At 41.1% G+C, this 14,951-nt stretch overlaps 1 protein-coding gene across 11 annotated transcripts in view; it reads left to right on the top strand.

The window, feature by feature from the left end:
• Nucleotides 1-14,951, top strand: part of KALRN (kalirin RhoGEF kinase) — a 474,021-nt gene that overhangs the window by 310,879 nt on the left and 148,191 nt on the right. For 8 of the 11 annotated variants that reach the window (XM_088058770.1, XM_088058768.1, XM_014249366.2 and 5 more), the window contains 6 exons: nt 3,952-4,071; nt 6,649-6,867; nt 9,738-9,887; nt 10,788-10,902; nt 11,263-11,378; nt 11,934-12,056. In XM_088058770.1, coding sequence (XP_087914896.1) covers nt 3,952-4,071; nt 6,649-6,867; nt 9,738-9,887; nt 10,788-10,902; nt 11,263-11,378; nt 11,934-12,056 — 843 coding nt within the window. The remainder of the gene's footprint in view (nt 1-3,951; nt 4,072-6,648; nt 6,868-9,737; nt 9,888-10,787; nt 10,903-11,262; nt 11,379-11,933; nt 12,057-14,951) is intronic. The other 3 variants (XM_088058776.1, XM_088058771.1, XM_088058767.1) reach the window with 1 other exon arrangement.

Genomic DNA, 14,951 nt, shown 5'->3' with positions numbered 1-14,951 from the left:
GTCCAGGTTTCCTTCACTTTCAGTTCAGTGCATCTGAGAGGATGGATGAGCTCATTACCAACTTGCTCTTTCTCTTGTGAATGAGTTGAGATGTGGTTGTTTCAAGACACCTCCTATAGCTGTGTTAAGTTCTGCTGACAGAGTAAAATTGGTCAAAGCTGCTACATGTACATGTGTTTGCATTTTGATATAATGGCTCATGGAAATAAAAAGTCTTTTAACTGTCTCTATCTATTTAAGTTTCATTTACCAGAGATTTCTGTTTTATGTCATATGCACCAAGGTTTGAATGCCAAGACAATGAATTGAAGTTTGAGGCCATTTAAGTGGAACAATTCCAAATGAGATGTTCTGTGAACTGCTTTAGAGCAGAAATAGTAAAGATCAGTAATTCACAAGGTCTTTGTTATTTAGAAAAATTCTGCCCAAGCCTGATTTTCCCTGATTTAGATCCTACTCATTTCTGACAGACACTATAGAGCTTGTACTGCTTACGTGAAGGTAATAGCAGAATAGATTTGTGGAAATCAGTTTTAAAAAAACAAACTCTGATGCTGTGCCTGCAGCTGTTTGGCTTCCCTATCCCCTTAATTTATCTTTGTATGGTTTAGGCTTTTTTTTTTAATAAGTGTTGAACTAGACCGAATTTGCTCCAAGATATCCTCAAGATGTCCCACTATACTTGCTTTCCAGGTTGTTTTGAAATATATTTAATCCTTTTGATGTGCCTGTTATCCATCTGTTTTTGCTGTTTGAAGCATTAGATTTGTTTCAAAATACATATGCCCAAGGGATGATGGGAACTAGTCATTTGAGAGACACTGAATATATCTGGGTTTCTTTTACTAATCTAATGTCAAAAAGCTCCTGGAAAACCGATGCAGTTTTAACATGGTTAAAATTACCAGAAGCTATCCTTGATGACTGTGTCTGTGTTAGTAAAAGCTTCTGAAGGAAGCTGCAAAGGGTCTGGAGGTGTTAAAAAAATGCCTTAGATTGTTTGGTCTTTTAAACTTAAAAATCTTTTTTTATCTGACTGGACAGGTATCCATAGCAAGGCCTTAAGTCTTTTTTAGAAACATGAAGGAAGGCATTCTGACTAAACTGAGAGGTAGGCAAAAGCACTGCATGGTACAGAGCTCTCATTTCTTAAGGATGGCTGAACATGGGGTGCCTCAAGCTTTATTTTTCCTGTAGAGTCTGAGTCTGTGCTCAGTGAAGGTGGCAGAGTTCCAGGGAAGAAATTAGGAGTTTTAGAAGAATTTGGTACTCTTATTTAATTACAGAGAATCCCTGTACAGGAGCGTAGCCTCTCTAAAGCAGATTGGAGTCAAAGGTGGGAGTTGTTTCAGAGTTGTGGTGGTTGCTCTGTTAAACAACCCATGCCTTGCAGTAAAACTGTTCTCCAGTGACAAGTGGATTTTATATAAGATCCTATAAAAGTGTTTCTGCTTCTCTGTTATAAAAAATTGTTAGGATGTATAAGAAAGTCTTTGAAGATTTATTTAACTCCAGAATTATTTAAGCACTGCTTCTACAAAGCTAATAAAACCTGTAATTTGTAGGAAATGTCTGTTTAAAGCTATCTTTTTGGGTTGGCCTGTCTGCACATTGCTAAAAATTGGTGAACCTATTAATACAGGAAATGATCATAGAAGTGCCTTGGTGCTGTATTAGGAGCTTTTCTACGTATTTTAATGAAAGGATATTATGCACTATATGAGTAGGAGTCAATTTGTGAGCAGGTCTTGTAAACCAGATACAGATGTGTAAATGCCTGTTCCCTTTTCTAAACCAGAGACATGAGGAATGTCTCTGCAAGGGTTTTGAACTTCGGCTTAAGAAGCTTTGGTTGTGCAACTGAATTTTTTTCCTTACTGTATGTAAACAAAACAAGTAAGAGAGAAACATTTCTATGAATATAGCTGATGCAAATCCCAGATGAGGCTCTAACATTTACGTGCCAGACTTCTGGAAGTAGAAAGGGGTCACTGTGTAAATGCTTCCAAGTAAAATTTGCTAGTGCTTGACTGTTCCTTGGGCCTGAAAAAGGGAATGTAGGAACCCCAGAATGGGTGTCTGACCCCACACTCTGGGGAAGGAGAGGGGGCAGCTACTCAGGGGTGGCAGCAGCCTTGGTCAGGAGCAGTGCTGGCAGCACTTCTGGCACATAAAATCCATCAGTCCACCTAAACTGCTTTCTCCTAGATAATTTGAGTCTGCAAGACACTTGTACAGAGGGATGAATATGTGTTGTTAACACAAGAGAAAATGTGGCAGACTGGTTGTGTGGTCTCTCTAATCAAGTTACTTTGTTTTAAGACTGAGTTTCCATATATTTTTTTTCTGGTGTTTCACTATTTGGAGGCTCAGATATTTGTGTGAAATCTGTGTCAAACTGTCTGTGGCAGTTTTTGAAAAAATCAACTGAAATGAAAGCTGTTCCACAGAGGAAAAAAGTGCTGTATTTTTAGCTTAAACACTCAGTATTTTCTACATTCCAAATGGTCCAAGGCAGGGTGTATTGCAGTATGTAAAACATGGAAGCATGTCTTGCCTCATGATGTCCTCAATTCAAGCCTTTCCTAGGTATAGTGATTCTTTGGTTAACTTCAGAGTTTGGTACCATGTAGTTGGTAATAATGCAGGGTTCAAGTCTGATGGATTATAGAAAATGCCAGACAATACAATTTCCATGATAACTCAACTGCTTTTCCTTTAAACATGTGATTTATTTCCCACAGGAACAATTATACCTGCTGATGAAAGAGAAACAAATGAAATTAAATCTTCCACACTGTTGTACTGAGCAGAATGTAATTTTCTACAAATTAGGGTCAGCTACATGTATAGATATCTCCCTTTTTTCTCCTAGGGAAAACTAATTTTTTAGCCTGCAGGGCACTGGATAGCACTAAGTAGGGTGATACATGATGCAGGGATGAAAAACAAAGCAACAAAAAATCACTGTTTCCTCCAGGCAATTTAATGGATCACTTGTAGAAAATGATAGTACAAAAGGGAAATTGCTTTGTAGACTATTGCAGCACAGTCAATTTTGGAAATCATGAGCTAAATTTAGGGCAGTGATTTAGCAGTCAGGATTTCCTCTGCATCTCTGAACAGGACTCATCAACTTTGTGGCTTTACTGGACTAACTTGATACCTCCATAGGTAGAAAAAAAGGCTTTGAGACAGCACAGGGAAGAACTTGCATGTCTGTTCTGGGTGCTAATTTCCTTAACACGTGTCTTAAAATAGCAGAAAATTTTGCTGCTTAAATGAGTGAGTACAAACTTGATGGATTAATTATGTACATTTAGGATGAGATTCTGCAGTCATTACAGCATAGATTGCATGTCTGCAGATTATTTTAACATGTCTGAAGGAAAGCCTCTTGATTAAATACAAAATGCAAGATTTGACATTTTTTTCCTAGCTCTTTGTGCAGGTGGAAACTCCAACTGCATCTAAACTCCATGCCAAATGAATTCAACTGTGTCCTCTCTCTCCTTCCCCCTAAGCTCAGACTTTTGTGAAAGACACACAGGCAAGTGAAGCAGAAAGGAATTGCAACATCTATGATTCCAGTCAGAAATTTGAAAATATGTTTAAATTCAATTCCCCCTCATTATGCTTTGTGGTTTTGCCCTGGGGTATTTGCATAGGGGCCCATTCATTTTTGTGACCAAACCTTGAAAATGAGTACTCTTTGCTATCCAAATATACTTGTAAAGTGAGTTTAAGTCTTCAAGCAATAACTTTTTCAATAAGATCTTTGCCTCCTAAAACTGTGTGTCATTAAGACCTTATGCTAGGATTTCTCTCTGCTCATTAATTCAGCTGAAGACCGCACTTGTTGTTCAGCCAGGCTGAAGCATTTTCTGATAGGTGACTGCATCGACCCTGGTACTGAAGCAACCTTTCAATAAGCACATCCTTTGTTTGCAGGTGCTTGGCTGGATCAGGAATGGGGAGTCAATGCTCAATGCGAGCCTTGTCAATGCCAGCTCTCTCTCGGAGGCTGAGCAGCTCCAGCGAGAGCACGAGCAGTTCCAGCTGGCAATAGAGGTAACACCAACAAGTTAACTTTGTTTCTCCTTCCCAGGTGTACAGCAGACAAAAAGTTCTCATGGACATCAATCATTGCTTTCTTGAAGGAAGGGGAGGAATAGAGGCTTTAGAAAATCAACTTATCACTAAACTCATAATGTAGCCAGAGGCTAACAGTGGAACAAATTATTTATTACCTGCAGCTAATTCTTCTGCTGCCAGATATCAGCTTCTCCATTCATGGAAATGACACTCGGGCATCTCCTGATAATTTCTTTGATAAAAAATGAATAAGATTAAAATTCATAAAGTGATCTGCAATGGGAAAAGTTTGTCAAGTCAGTGTCTTTCCACATCCACATTTTTCAGGTCATTCCACAGCATTCATTTGTGAATATTTTTTTACTGGATAATGCTCTCGCACTAAATGCGTGAGAGCATGATCCAGTATCTTTCATTCAGCTTTCTTTTCATGAACACCAGAAAAGAAATTCATTCCAACCCTCATCCTCAAATAAATTTGACAAAGAGGCAAGAGGGGAAAATTTTAAGAATTGACTCCTAAACTGCTTTTCCCCCTTCTTGCTCTGGAGTAACAATGCATCTTTAACCTGGCCATGGGAAACTGATTGTGAGCCAACCCATTTGCCTCACTCACAGGGCTGGGAGGAAGAGCCCCTGCTCTGACCAACTTTCCTTTGATTGAGAGGGTAGTGAAGGGCTAAGGTCTGCCCTGAGCAGGGCACTAAAAGATTCCTAATTAAGCTCAGTGTGTCATGAATCTCTGTTATTATGAGCAAACCCTATACTCACAGGGTGTGCTCACATCAGTTGCTAGAGAGGTTGCTTTCTAGCATTGCTTTTTCCTGTTCTGGCTTAAAAGGTGTGTCTGCTTCCCAGATAATATTAATTGTTAGCTTTTTACAGAGAAAAGAACAGCTGAAAAATATTCATCTACTTGAAAACTAGACCAGCCTTAAAATTCTGCAAGTATGGAGATTTGAAGAGATGCCTGACTGAGGGTGGGGGGAAGAGGAAGGGATGTCTCCTGATAAACTTGAAGTCAGTCAATATACATTACTGTGATGCTAATAAGGATAGAGTTTAAATCTCAGCTGATGACTTATTTTGATCCAGCTCTGCTCAGAGTAAGGAAGGAACAGCTGTTGCAGCTCCTAAAGGAAAAGGAAGAAGTTTTTTATCAATTCTGTAGAGCTGGTTGGTACCAAGCTGTGCTGATCACATCTTGGCAGCTACCCGCAGACAGCAGTGGGGAGGAAGACACCCACTCCTGAGTTATCCCAGTTTCTGACATTGGGGAAGTGCTTGCATTTGGTGGTAAATGCAAATTGCAGAGGGAGAAGAGGGTTACACCACAGTAAGGGGAAAGTAAGTTTCAGAAAGAAAAAACACTAGATTAAATATTTAAAGTATTTAAAGCTCAGTATGGGAAAGAGACGAGCAAAACACACAAAGCAGATTCTTCTCTAAAAGCATTCTAGATGTGGAATTGATTTTCAGTTGAAATCCTTTGAAGTCTATTTCAAACAAGTATTACAATTCTGACATCAGTAAAACAACTGGATATTAAATTTTACCAGTTGTTCTTTAACATCTTTCTAAGTTTCTGCCAAGTATTAATCCTTTTTGTTTCCTAGTAGCTTTCTCTACATTACATTATTCATCAGTGTATTACTAGATGATTTCAAGCTTTTTTCCAGGTTCATGGCTTAGATCATACAACTATCACATGAGAATTTGTCAGCAGCAGTTATAAATGGGACATAGCACAGAGGAGCCTGAGAGATTTTAGGGCTTCTGTTCAGAAGATTAAAATCAAATACTGGACTTAATCATGTCTGAACACAGTTACTCAGGAGGCTGTGAAGGGATGGGGGCTATTTTAGCAGCCCACAGGGGAAGACGTAACCACCACTTGCGAACTGAGAGGAGCTGGTATAGGCTGAGGAATGGGCCAGATAACTCAGTCCTGCCGGTAAAGTGGCTACTGAGCAAACTGGGGAATGGTGGAGGCAATGGTTTGACTCTCCCCAGCTCTGACCTTAAAGGTAAGAGCACAAGTCTGATCTCCAGTGTGCATGAGCTGACTTTGAGAAATGCATCTTGTAGGGGCTGCTACTTGTGATAAAGTTCATGCCCTTTAGTAAGACATCTTCATGTTTTCTGGGATTGATGTTTTGAACAACTGCACTAGTAAAGCTGCTGATGCCAGGTAAACTGCCTGGCGAGAGCCAAATTAGGATGATCAGGCCCGTAGTTTGCCAACTGTTTAGAGTTTGGTTTTGGGCTGCAGGTAGTGTGGGGTGCAGTCAGCACTGAGGCTGGCACTGAGGCAGGAGCTGACCAGTGGAGCCAACCCATCTTAGCAGTGCTTACATGTTCCAAGCTTTATTAACGTGTTGCAAATGTGTGTCAATAACTGAAACTAAAATGCTTTGCAGAAAGTGACTGTTAACCCAAGGTAACTCTGAAAATGTTTCACTCTCTCGCATCCCCATGCTCTCGCCTCGCTTCACCTTTCTATCATACATCTGGCACATCTGTACAACCTCTCTTTCCTCCCCTCATACACAGTCCCTCTTTCATGCCACTTCCTTACAGAAGACACACCAGAGTGCCCTGCAGGTCCAGCAGAAGGCCGAAGTGTTGCTGCAGGCTGGACATTACGATGCCGATGCCATCAGAGAATGTGCCGAGAAGGTGGCCCTGCACTGGCAGCAGTTGATGCTGAAGATGGAGGACAGGCTCAAACTTGTCAATGCCTCGGTGGCCTTTTATAAAACCTCTGAGCAGGTGAGCTGGACACGGTCATTTCTGGGCCATGGCAAGCCAAGTCTGAATCAGTAAAAATTCTTTCTTTGACAAGTAACACCAAAAAGAACCGAGACTCAAACCAAACAAAACATAACATAACATCCTTCCCCCTGAAAAAAAAGAGACAAAGAGCAGCATGAAGTTTTTAGTAACTTTCATCCTAAAGTTTTCAGTGTAGCAATGTAATTTATGAAGGTGCTATTTTTGTTGGGTTTGTTTTTCAATTTAACCCTTTCAAACAGGAATAATTTTTGAAATCCCACCACTTTTGTTTCAAGTTCTCATGATACTTAGTTTTGAGAAATATAAATCTGCTTTTCCTTGAGAACTGCTTGCAATTACTTTATTGTTACTTTGTGAGCCAATGTTTTCACTAGTACTTAAATACAACCATGCCAAAGAAGATGCCAAGATTGGAAGGAATTTTTCTTAAATCCACCTGCAACACAGATAATTACAGCAGGAACCCATTATATGCTAACACAACTCTACTTCATTCCAGGTGTTCATGAATTGCAAAAAACATTCCAGTTGGCTGCTGGCAGGGTGGGATTATTCATCCCTTTCACAAGCAGGTGCCCTTTATACTGTAGTCAGTGAGAATTAGTGTCACAGTGTGGCTACTCGAGCAGCCTAGCCTGATGTCAATTACTGCAGTCAGGCAGTTGGTGTTAGCAGGGACACTGCAGGAACCTGTGGTTTTACACAAAAGGCAGCAGTGATTGCCAGGACATTTTCTATTGTTATTGTCACACAGTGAGATCCTCAATTAGAGAACCAGACAGGGGAAGATTTTTAACACAACTAGATAATTCATTAGGGAAAGAGTGTACTTTTCCTTAACTTGGAGGCTGTAGATGATCCTTGGGCCACTTTTTGGTGTAATTTGTTTAATGTATTTTTAAGACAGTTTAAGAGGAATTCATTCCTTATAATTAATATATTTCACTGAGAAGAGTTTCAAACAGATTTACAGTCCCTGATGCATTCAAGACCAAAATGAATTACTACTGATGGAGGAGTGTGAGAAATGAAAACTGTTAGGGGATTCATTAGAGCTTTAGACAGTTAAATGTGCTGGCCAAAATATGCATTGCCAGTAATTTATCAGTTCAATCTCTTCCTGTTTCCAAGTCTCGGATAAGCATACTGCAGTGCCCACCAGTTCATTCATTGGTTGTGTCTATTCAGCAAATGTGTAGGGCAAAAATAGTTCAGTCTTTGAATGCTCATGAACTCATGCTGCAAGCCTGTCATCTTCTCTTGGGCTGCACAGCTGATCTACAGTCCTTAAGGGTCTGCTCCCTGACTGCCTGACAGTGGAGTGAATAATTTACTGGATCTTGAATGCTCTGAGTATCTAGAAAAAGGAGCTAAAAGGACAGGGAGAGTGTCACATGCAGCCAAACTTTTTCATGCCTGTCTTCCCCAAGTATATTATGTTCTTGATATCAGTGGTGAAACCCTGGATTTCAAATAACCCAGTTTCTCTCTGACTTCATTGACAGCCTATTTTATATTCACTTCTCTCATCACCCTAACAGAAAAACGGTATTTGCCTGTGCAGGGACAATTCTTTCTGGAAATATGTGAGTCCCAGGCAGTCCATTTATTTTCATTCTTTAAGCCACCAAAGTCCAATAGAATGTCAAGGTTTTCAAGAAGTAAAACGGAAATGCTTTTCTGTGCCTAAATAACACCTGAAGCACTTGCTCTTCACTAAACTGAGGTTGAATGCTGGTTTGCATCCAAGCAAGAAGATGATTTCAGATTGCCAAGTGCATGAGGTCCTTGCATAATGCATAGTGAATAAGCCTGGCAGCAGGATCAGTTACCAGCTCACCTTAGCTTTAAAGGGGACTTAAAAGTGGACTTCAATGTGCTGTTGATCAGAGTTATATGAAAATGGCCTGTGATAGTGGGGATGACTGGGGAGTAATTCTGGAGTCTCCTCCAGACAGTGCTCTTAATCACATGGGGTCCCCTGAATTACAACTGTGTTCATACTAAAGCTGCAAGAATGAGCAAGAAGAAGATGGACATTGCTACCTGGATCCCAACAATAACTGACTGGGTCATCTCAGCTCTGGAGTCTGTAGGAAGAGCCCTCGGGGAAAGAAGAAGAAAGTTCCAAATGTCCTGGGAAACTTGCTGTGTCTGCACAGGCCACTGAGAATATTCTCAGGATCTACAACATAAAAGACTCAGCCTTGTCTGAGGAAAATGCCTAATTTCCAGTGTTGGTTAATTTACCTCATTTCCATTGTTCTATTCTACCAAGACAGAACATGTGTGTGTGAGCCCTGTGCAATGGAGACCTGCATCCAGCTAGATTGTGACCCTGATTTAAAGTCTATTGGTTTCCATCAGCCTTTATAAAACCTGTATAGGGAGCAACTCAAATGCAGCTGAAGAGAATTAGTTCCAGCTTCAGACTTTGTTTCAGGAAAGTATTTAAGCCTGTGCTTTTCTTTAAGTATGTGTTAAGTCCCTTGACTTCAGTAGGATTTAAACGTTCTAGAATAGGGATTGTTTCCTGAATCATTCACTGGGGCTGGACTGACCCTTCCTTAATTCAGCCTTTTGTGTTTCCTCCCATTATTCATTAGAAGAGAAAAATTATTTATCGGCCTTAAACCAGATAAATTGTATCCCAAATAATAAAGATCGCTATGGGTAAGAAAAACACCTAGATCATTCTGTCTAGGGCCTGTTTTATACCCAGTTACCCCCATGCTGTGGCCCATAGTGCAAAAAGGAAATGTCATTGGTCATAGACTTGTATTGAATGTTCTACTCCTGGTTATGATTGTGGCTAACTGAATTGCCGTGCTATGGACTTGTTTCAGGTGTGCAGCGTGTTAGAGAGTTTGGAGCAGGAATACAGACGGGATGAAGACTGGTGTGGAGGCCGAGATAAACTTGGACCAGCAGCTGAGATAGACCATGTCATCCCTCTGATCAGCAAACATCTGGAACAGAAGGAGGCTTTTCTTAAGGTCTAATTTTAGTTCTCTAATAAATCAGGAAAAGTCTCCATTAAGTAGACAATTTAGAGCAGTGTTGGTAAGTTTGAGAGGAGGCTCTGCTGTATAATTCCAGTTCAGCTACTGGCTGGCTGTATAAACCCTAGGCCAGTTTTACTTTGTTATAGCAAGGGTAATGAGCATTATTATCAATACATATCTCAGAGAGATGCCATCAAGACCAATTAGGTGGTGTTTGTGCTTGCAGGATGCTAGTTGTGCTGGTTCAAAGTTCAGTTCTTAAAATTGCACCATAAATGACAGGTATTATACATCATTTTGGTGTTGGCTTGTACAAACCATCCAGCATTTCAAATTTTGTCCTCCAAGCCAATAACTGAAGAACTAATAGTAATTGAAGCAATTTTGTCTCTGCAAAGCAGCACTAGGATGGAAACAGAGATTTCTTCCAGGTGCTGCTTTGGAAGAATCAGGGATCTCCCAGGCTGAAAAATGAAATGTCAGCCAGCCTCTCACGTGCCACTAAAACAGATACACAACATGAAACTACACTTGCAGTCAAGACTTAAGAAATTACACCTCTAGATTTTTACATTTTTTGAAACAATGAGTACTTTTCTTTAGAGATGGGTTAGATTTGGTTAGACAGAAAATGTGTGAGGTGCTAGTTCTTAACAAGCAGTTGTTTTATTACTTTGCCTTAAAATTAGCCACTATATTCAATATTACTCATGTTTTAATACATCTGTGAGACTGTTAGTTTATTAGCTGAGTTTATTGACTCTTAGCTGAAATTCTTATCTTCTCCGATGAAAGAGAACTCCTTGTAGTATAAGCAAGAACTCCCTTGGTCCCCTTTGCTGTCTTTGCTCATCTTTACTGATTCTTTTTGGTGGGGGCTGTTCTTCCTAGGCCTGTACCCTGGCCCGGAGGAACGCCGAGGTGTTCCTCAAGTACATCCACAGGAACAACGTCAGCATGCCCGGAGTGGCGAGCCACACCAGAGGGCCCGAGCAGCAGGTCAAAGGTTGGTGCACCAGAGCACTGAAGGTCTGGTTTGCCTCCCCCTCTGCAGGGTGCTCCTCCTGCAGTCTGTGAATGTGCTCAGAAGGCAAACTCTGTTCTAGCATCATTTCCTTTACCAGATCACTCTGCAACTATACGTGTTTTGTGGTGGTTTCTTGTGGATGCGGTCTGAGGGTTTGGTTTTGGGGTTATTTGAAGCAGCCCCTTTGAATCAATGCTTGTTTTTAAGAAGTGTGATTTTGGGCTCTCTGCTTTTGGGAACAAGGTCCAGGCAAAGTGATTCAATTAATTGTTTCACAGCTTATTTCTGAATGCACTCAAGGAATACCTAGTGATGCAGATGTTTTCCTTTGCCCAACAGCCATTCTGAGCGAGCTGTTGCAGAGGGAGAATCGGGTCCTTCACTTCTGGACCCTGAAGAAGCGGAGATTAGATCAGTGCCAGCAATATGTTGTCTTTGAGCGCAGTGCCAAGCAGGTAGTGTGAAAACCCTACCCTGTCCTTCTGTCCTGGCAATGTGTAAAATCTCCATGTAGCACCTCTGTGTGGGGCTCCTGTAGCAATCTCAAGTTGTGTTTTAACAGTGTTACTTTTGAAAACGTGGCAAATGTAGGTTTTAAAACAACTTAAGAGAATTTCAAAACCCAACAAGATTCACTATTTTTCTCACCTCAGATTAATTTCTGTACTTGTTCATTTGTTTGAAAGTAAATATAAGAGCAAACTTGTTTTATTGAGCTGTTTCTGAATGAGAGAACTGTTTTTCCTGCAACTTATATAGGTAGAATTCCCTACACTCTTTTTTGTCCTAGGAAACACAGAGTACCACTTTGTATCCTTTCCCACCTGCTTTCATTATTTTATTCTTTTTATGTGTTCCTAGACAGTGTTTTAGTATACAGGGTATTAAGTCCCAATGCATTTGATATTCTTATTCTGGCAGGTTTGTTTGTTTTTTTTGTCAGAGGATTACTTCTTGAAATACAAAAATTGTTTATTTTGTTTTTGCTTTGGTGTTTTTGATATTCACAGGCCCTAGACTGGATCCAAGAAACAGGCGAATATTACCTCTCTACTCACAACTCCACAGGGGAATCAGCAGAAGAAACTCAGGAGCTTCTGAAGGAATATGGGGAATTCAGAGTACCTGCCAAAGTAAACAGTTCCTTTAATCTAATTATGCCATCTGCTTTAGTCTGTATTTATGGTCCTGTTTCAATACCTTAAATATCTGTAATAATATTCTCTTGATTTTATAGTTGCCCTCTAAAAATTCCTAGTCCTGAAGACAAATGACTTTTGAGAATTTTTAGCAAGATATAAACACAAAAAGGAGTTTTTTTCCACCTTGATTAGTAGTGGTTATAGAAAATTTCTGCTCCAATCAGAAGGAAGAGAAAGTCCATTTTCATAGAGATTTCACAGCAATCTAGTAAGACATTCCATCCTCAAACAATCACTCCAGAATGGCATAGAGTGACTAATTGATCTGAGAACATCCAAGGTCACAATGGACTCCTGGTCTCTTTCTTCTGTCATTAAAACCACAATTTGTCTCACTAATTCCAGTTGGGTTGATCACAGATGATCATTTATCTCATTAGAAATAATCTGCTGATCCCACCAAAGTACTTTAAATAGATGAGTCTTTAAACTCCGGGGTGAACATTTTTGAATACAAAACTGCATTACCAAGAATATATTAATTTATATGGAGCAATTCTGGGAAATCTGGTGGGGTTTACGCAGGAATGGTGATTGGATCTGCTTCAGACAAATTAATTCAAACCATGGGTAATTTATAGACAGTGAATCCACAGGGGTATTAACAGTCTTTGATAAGGATGTAAATTGCAGAGTTGGACTGCAGGAAGACCATGGCTTTGGCATTATGTAGCTGCATTTAACTGTGTCCTGAAATTGATCTTCTATAATCCTTAAATTCCTCCTTAGGCTGTCCATGCTTGTATGGGTTTGATTCACATGCTTTGTGGTGTTCTTGTCTACTTATTTTAGCTTAGCTTGCATGTTTCTGAAAACGTGAGATAACTAGCAGTGGATGGAAGGTAATTTCTTCAGACAGGACACATATGACATTTTTTTAACTACTTCTGAATTCTAGCCATGCATAATTACTCTCCCTAAAATTACATTCTGGTTCATAATTTTTTATCAGAATAATCCAAATTCTTAACACAGTTTCCAAATCGTTTGGACTCTTGACTTAGCCTAGGATTGAATTTTAGATGTTGTTCATTATTAACCATTACTGCCTCTTTCTTTCACTGGCACATCTAAGTCTTGCTCCCTTGGGCTGTTCTACAGCTCCTACTGATGACGTAGAATATTTTCACTGCCATAGGCAATCTGGTAAATGCATGTCATTCCCAGACTGATGTTATTCTCAAATTAAGCTGTAGCTGAAAGTTTTCCTGATCCCAGTAACTTTCTGGCCAAACCAATTGTTTGGAATGCAAAACCACCAGTAGCTTTTGGGAAAGATCACCCTGTAAATACTACAGGAAGTTAGATTTTTACATCACCATACCTAGCCTTGCCTAGGTACCCATTTGATTTGTTAGGATGATGTCTGATTCAGCTCTTAATCTATTATGGTGCTGAAAGTTCTTTAATTTAGCTTCATGTTGAAATCTGCTGGATGTTTTCTGGTGTGGTTTGTCCATTTGTGGTCTGATCACTGATAATGTCAAGTATCTGTCAGTGTGTCTTGCTTCAGGCATGGTGGAACATCCTCTCTGTCTTTGACAACAGGCTTGCCAGTGCCTCATTTCCTGGGATAGATTTGGAATTACAGCTAACTAGTTTATAACTATGTCCTTTGGGCCAGTTTTGAATAAGGGGCTGTCAGGGCCTAAGTGGAATAGAAAACATCTCTGGGAGGTTTGGGGGTTCACTGTGTTCTTTGGAGTTCAGGCATCTTTTAGCTGGTTCTAACTGCACCTAAAATAAATACTGGTGGAGTGTGGTGGCCCACAGCTGGCCTGGAGGCCTCACAGTTATAAACAATCCCAACTTTATAATTGAAATGTGATTGATTATATAATTACCTCGCTTATGTAACTGGAGCAGTAAGGCCCGTTGGAGACAGGCCCAGGCCGTTGGGGATTCGGGCTGCTATTGGCTGGCTGGGCCGGGTGGCGACTGGCTCAGCCAATGGGGATTGACCACACGTGCCTTCCGGTCTATATAAGAAGAGGTCCCAATAAAGTTGCTGCAGGACCTTTGGATGTGTTTGCCGCTGTCCTGCCTTCAATACATCACTGTGACATCTGGTGAGCCCCAAAGTGATTTCAACAAGCCCCCGTGTGTAGAGCAGAGGAGGCAGGAAGGCAGTGGGAACAGCTGTCTGCAGTGTGCAGAGCTGCTACCCGTGGCGTGTAGAGCCACGGAACCCCGACAAAGGCAGAGTGCAGAGCTGCAGAAGACGCTGTGGAGAGCCGTGTTTGGGTCCAGACTCCCTCCCTCTTTGGGGAATTAAGAAGCCACTGGGATGGGAGCATGTTGCTCTACAGCAGAGAAGCCTACCCTACAGGTATGGACACCTTTGCTAAAGAAATGTGGTCTAAAGTGTGACAACCGGGCTCTAACTGCCCTGCTAATGTGGTGCAAAAACCAGAAACTGAATGTGACTGAAAGTGTCGCTTTAGATTTTAAAACATGGGACCAGGCTGGCAGGCTCATACTTCAAGCAGCTGCTATTGGAGACGAGGCTGCCATTGGCATTATTAAGCCTTGGAGACTCAATGGACCTGCTAAGGCAGCTACAGGAAGAGCAGAACGCAAGGGCAGAGGAGGAGGCACTCACTGGGTGAGGAGAACCAGGCATTGGGAGAGCCGGCAGCGTGGCCACCGCTCTGGGCGCACAGTGAATCAAAACGGCCACGTGGAACTGAGCCATCATGCCAGGACGCCTCTACCATAGAGCACACTGTGGCCACTAGAAACTGCCTTGTCCCATGCCAGGAGGTACAGACAGCAGGACCCAGCCTGGTCACCCCAGAGTGGAACCTAACCATGGAATAGCTGTGC

Source organism: Pseudopodoces humilis, chromosome 8 (assembly GCF_049639895.1).
Source record: "Pseudopodoces humilis isolate 2021_Gansu_Grassland_sample_001 chromosome 8, ASM4963989v1, whole genome shotgun sequence".
Classification (NCBI taxonomy): Eukaryota; Metazoa; Chordata; class Aves; order Passeriformes; family Paridae; genus Pseudopodoces; species Pseudopodoces humilis.
The sequence above is the reverse complement of the archived record's forward strand: the minus strand, read 5'-3'. Positions and strand labels throughout refer to the sequence as shown.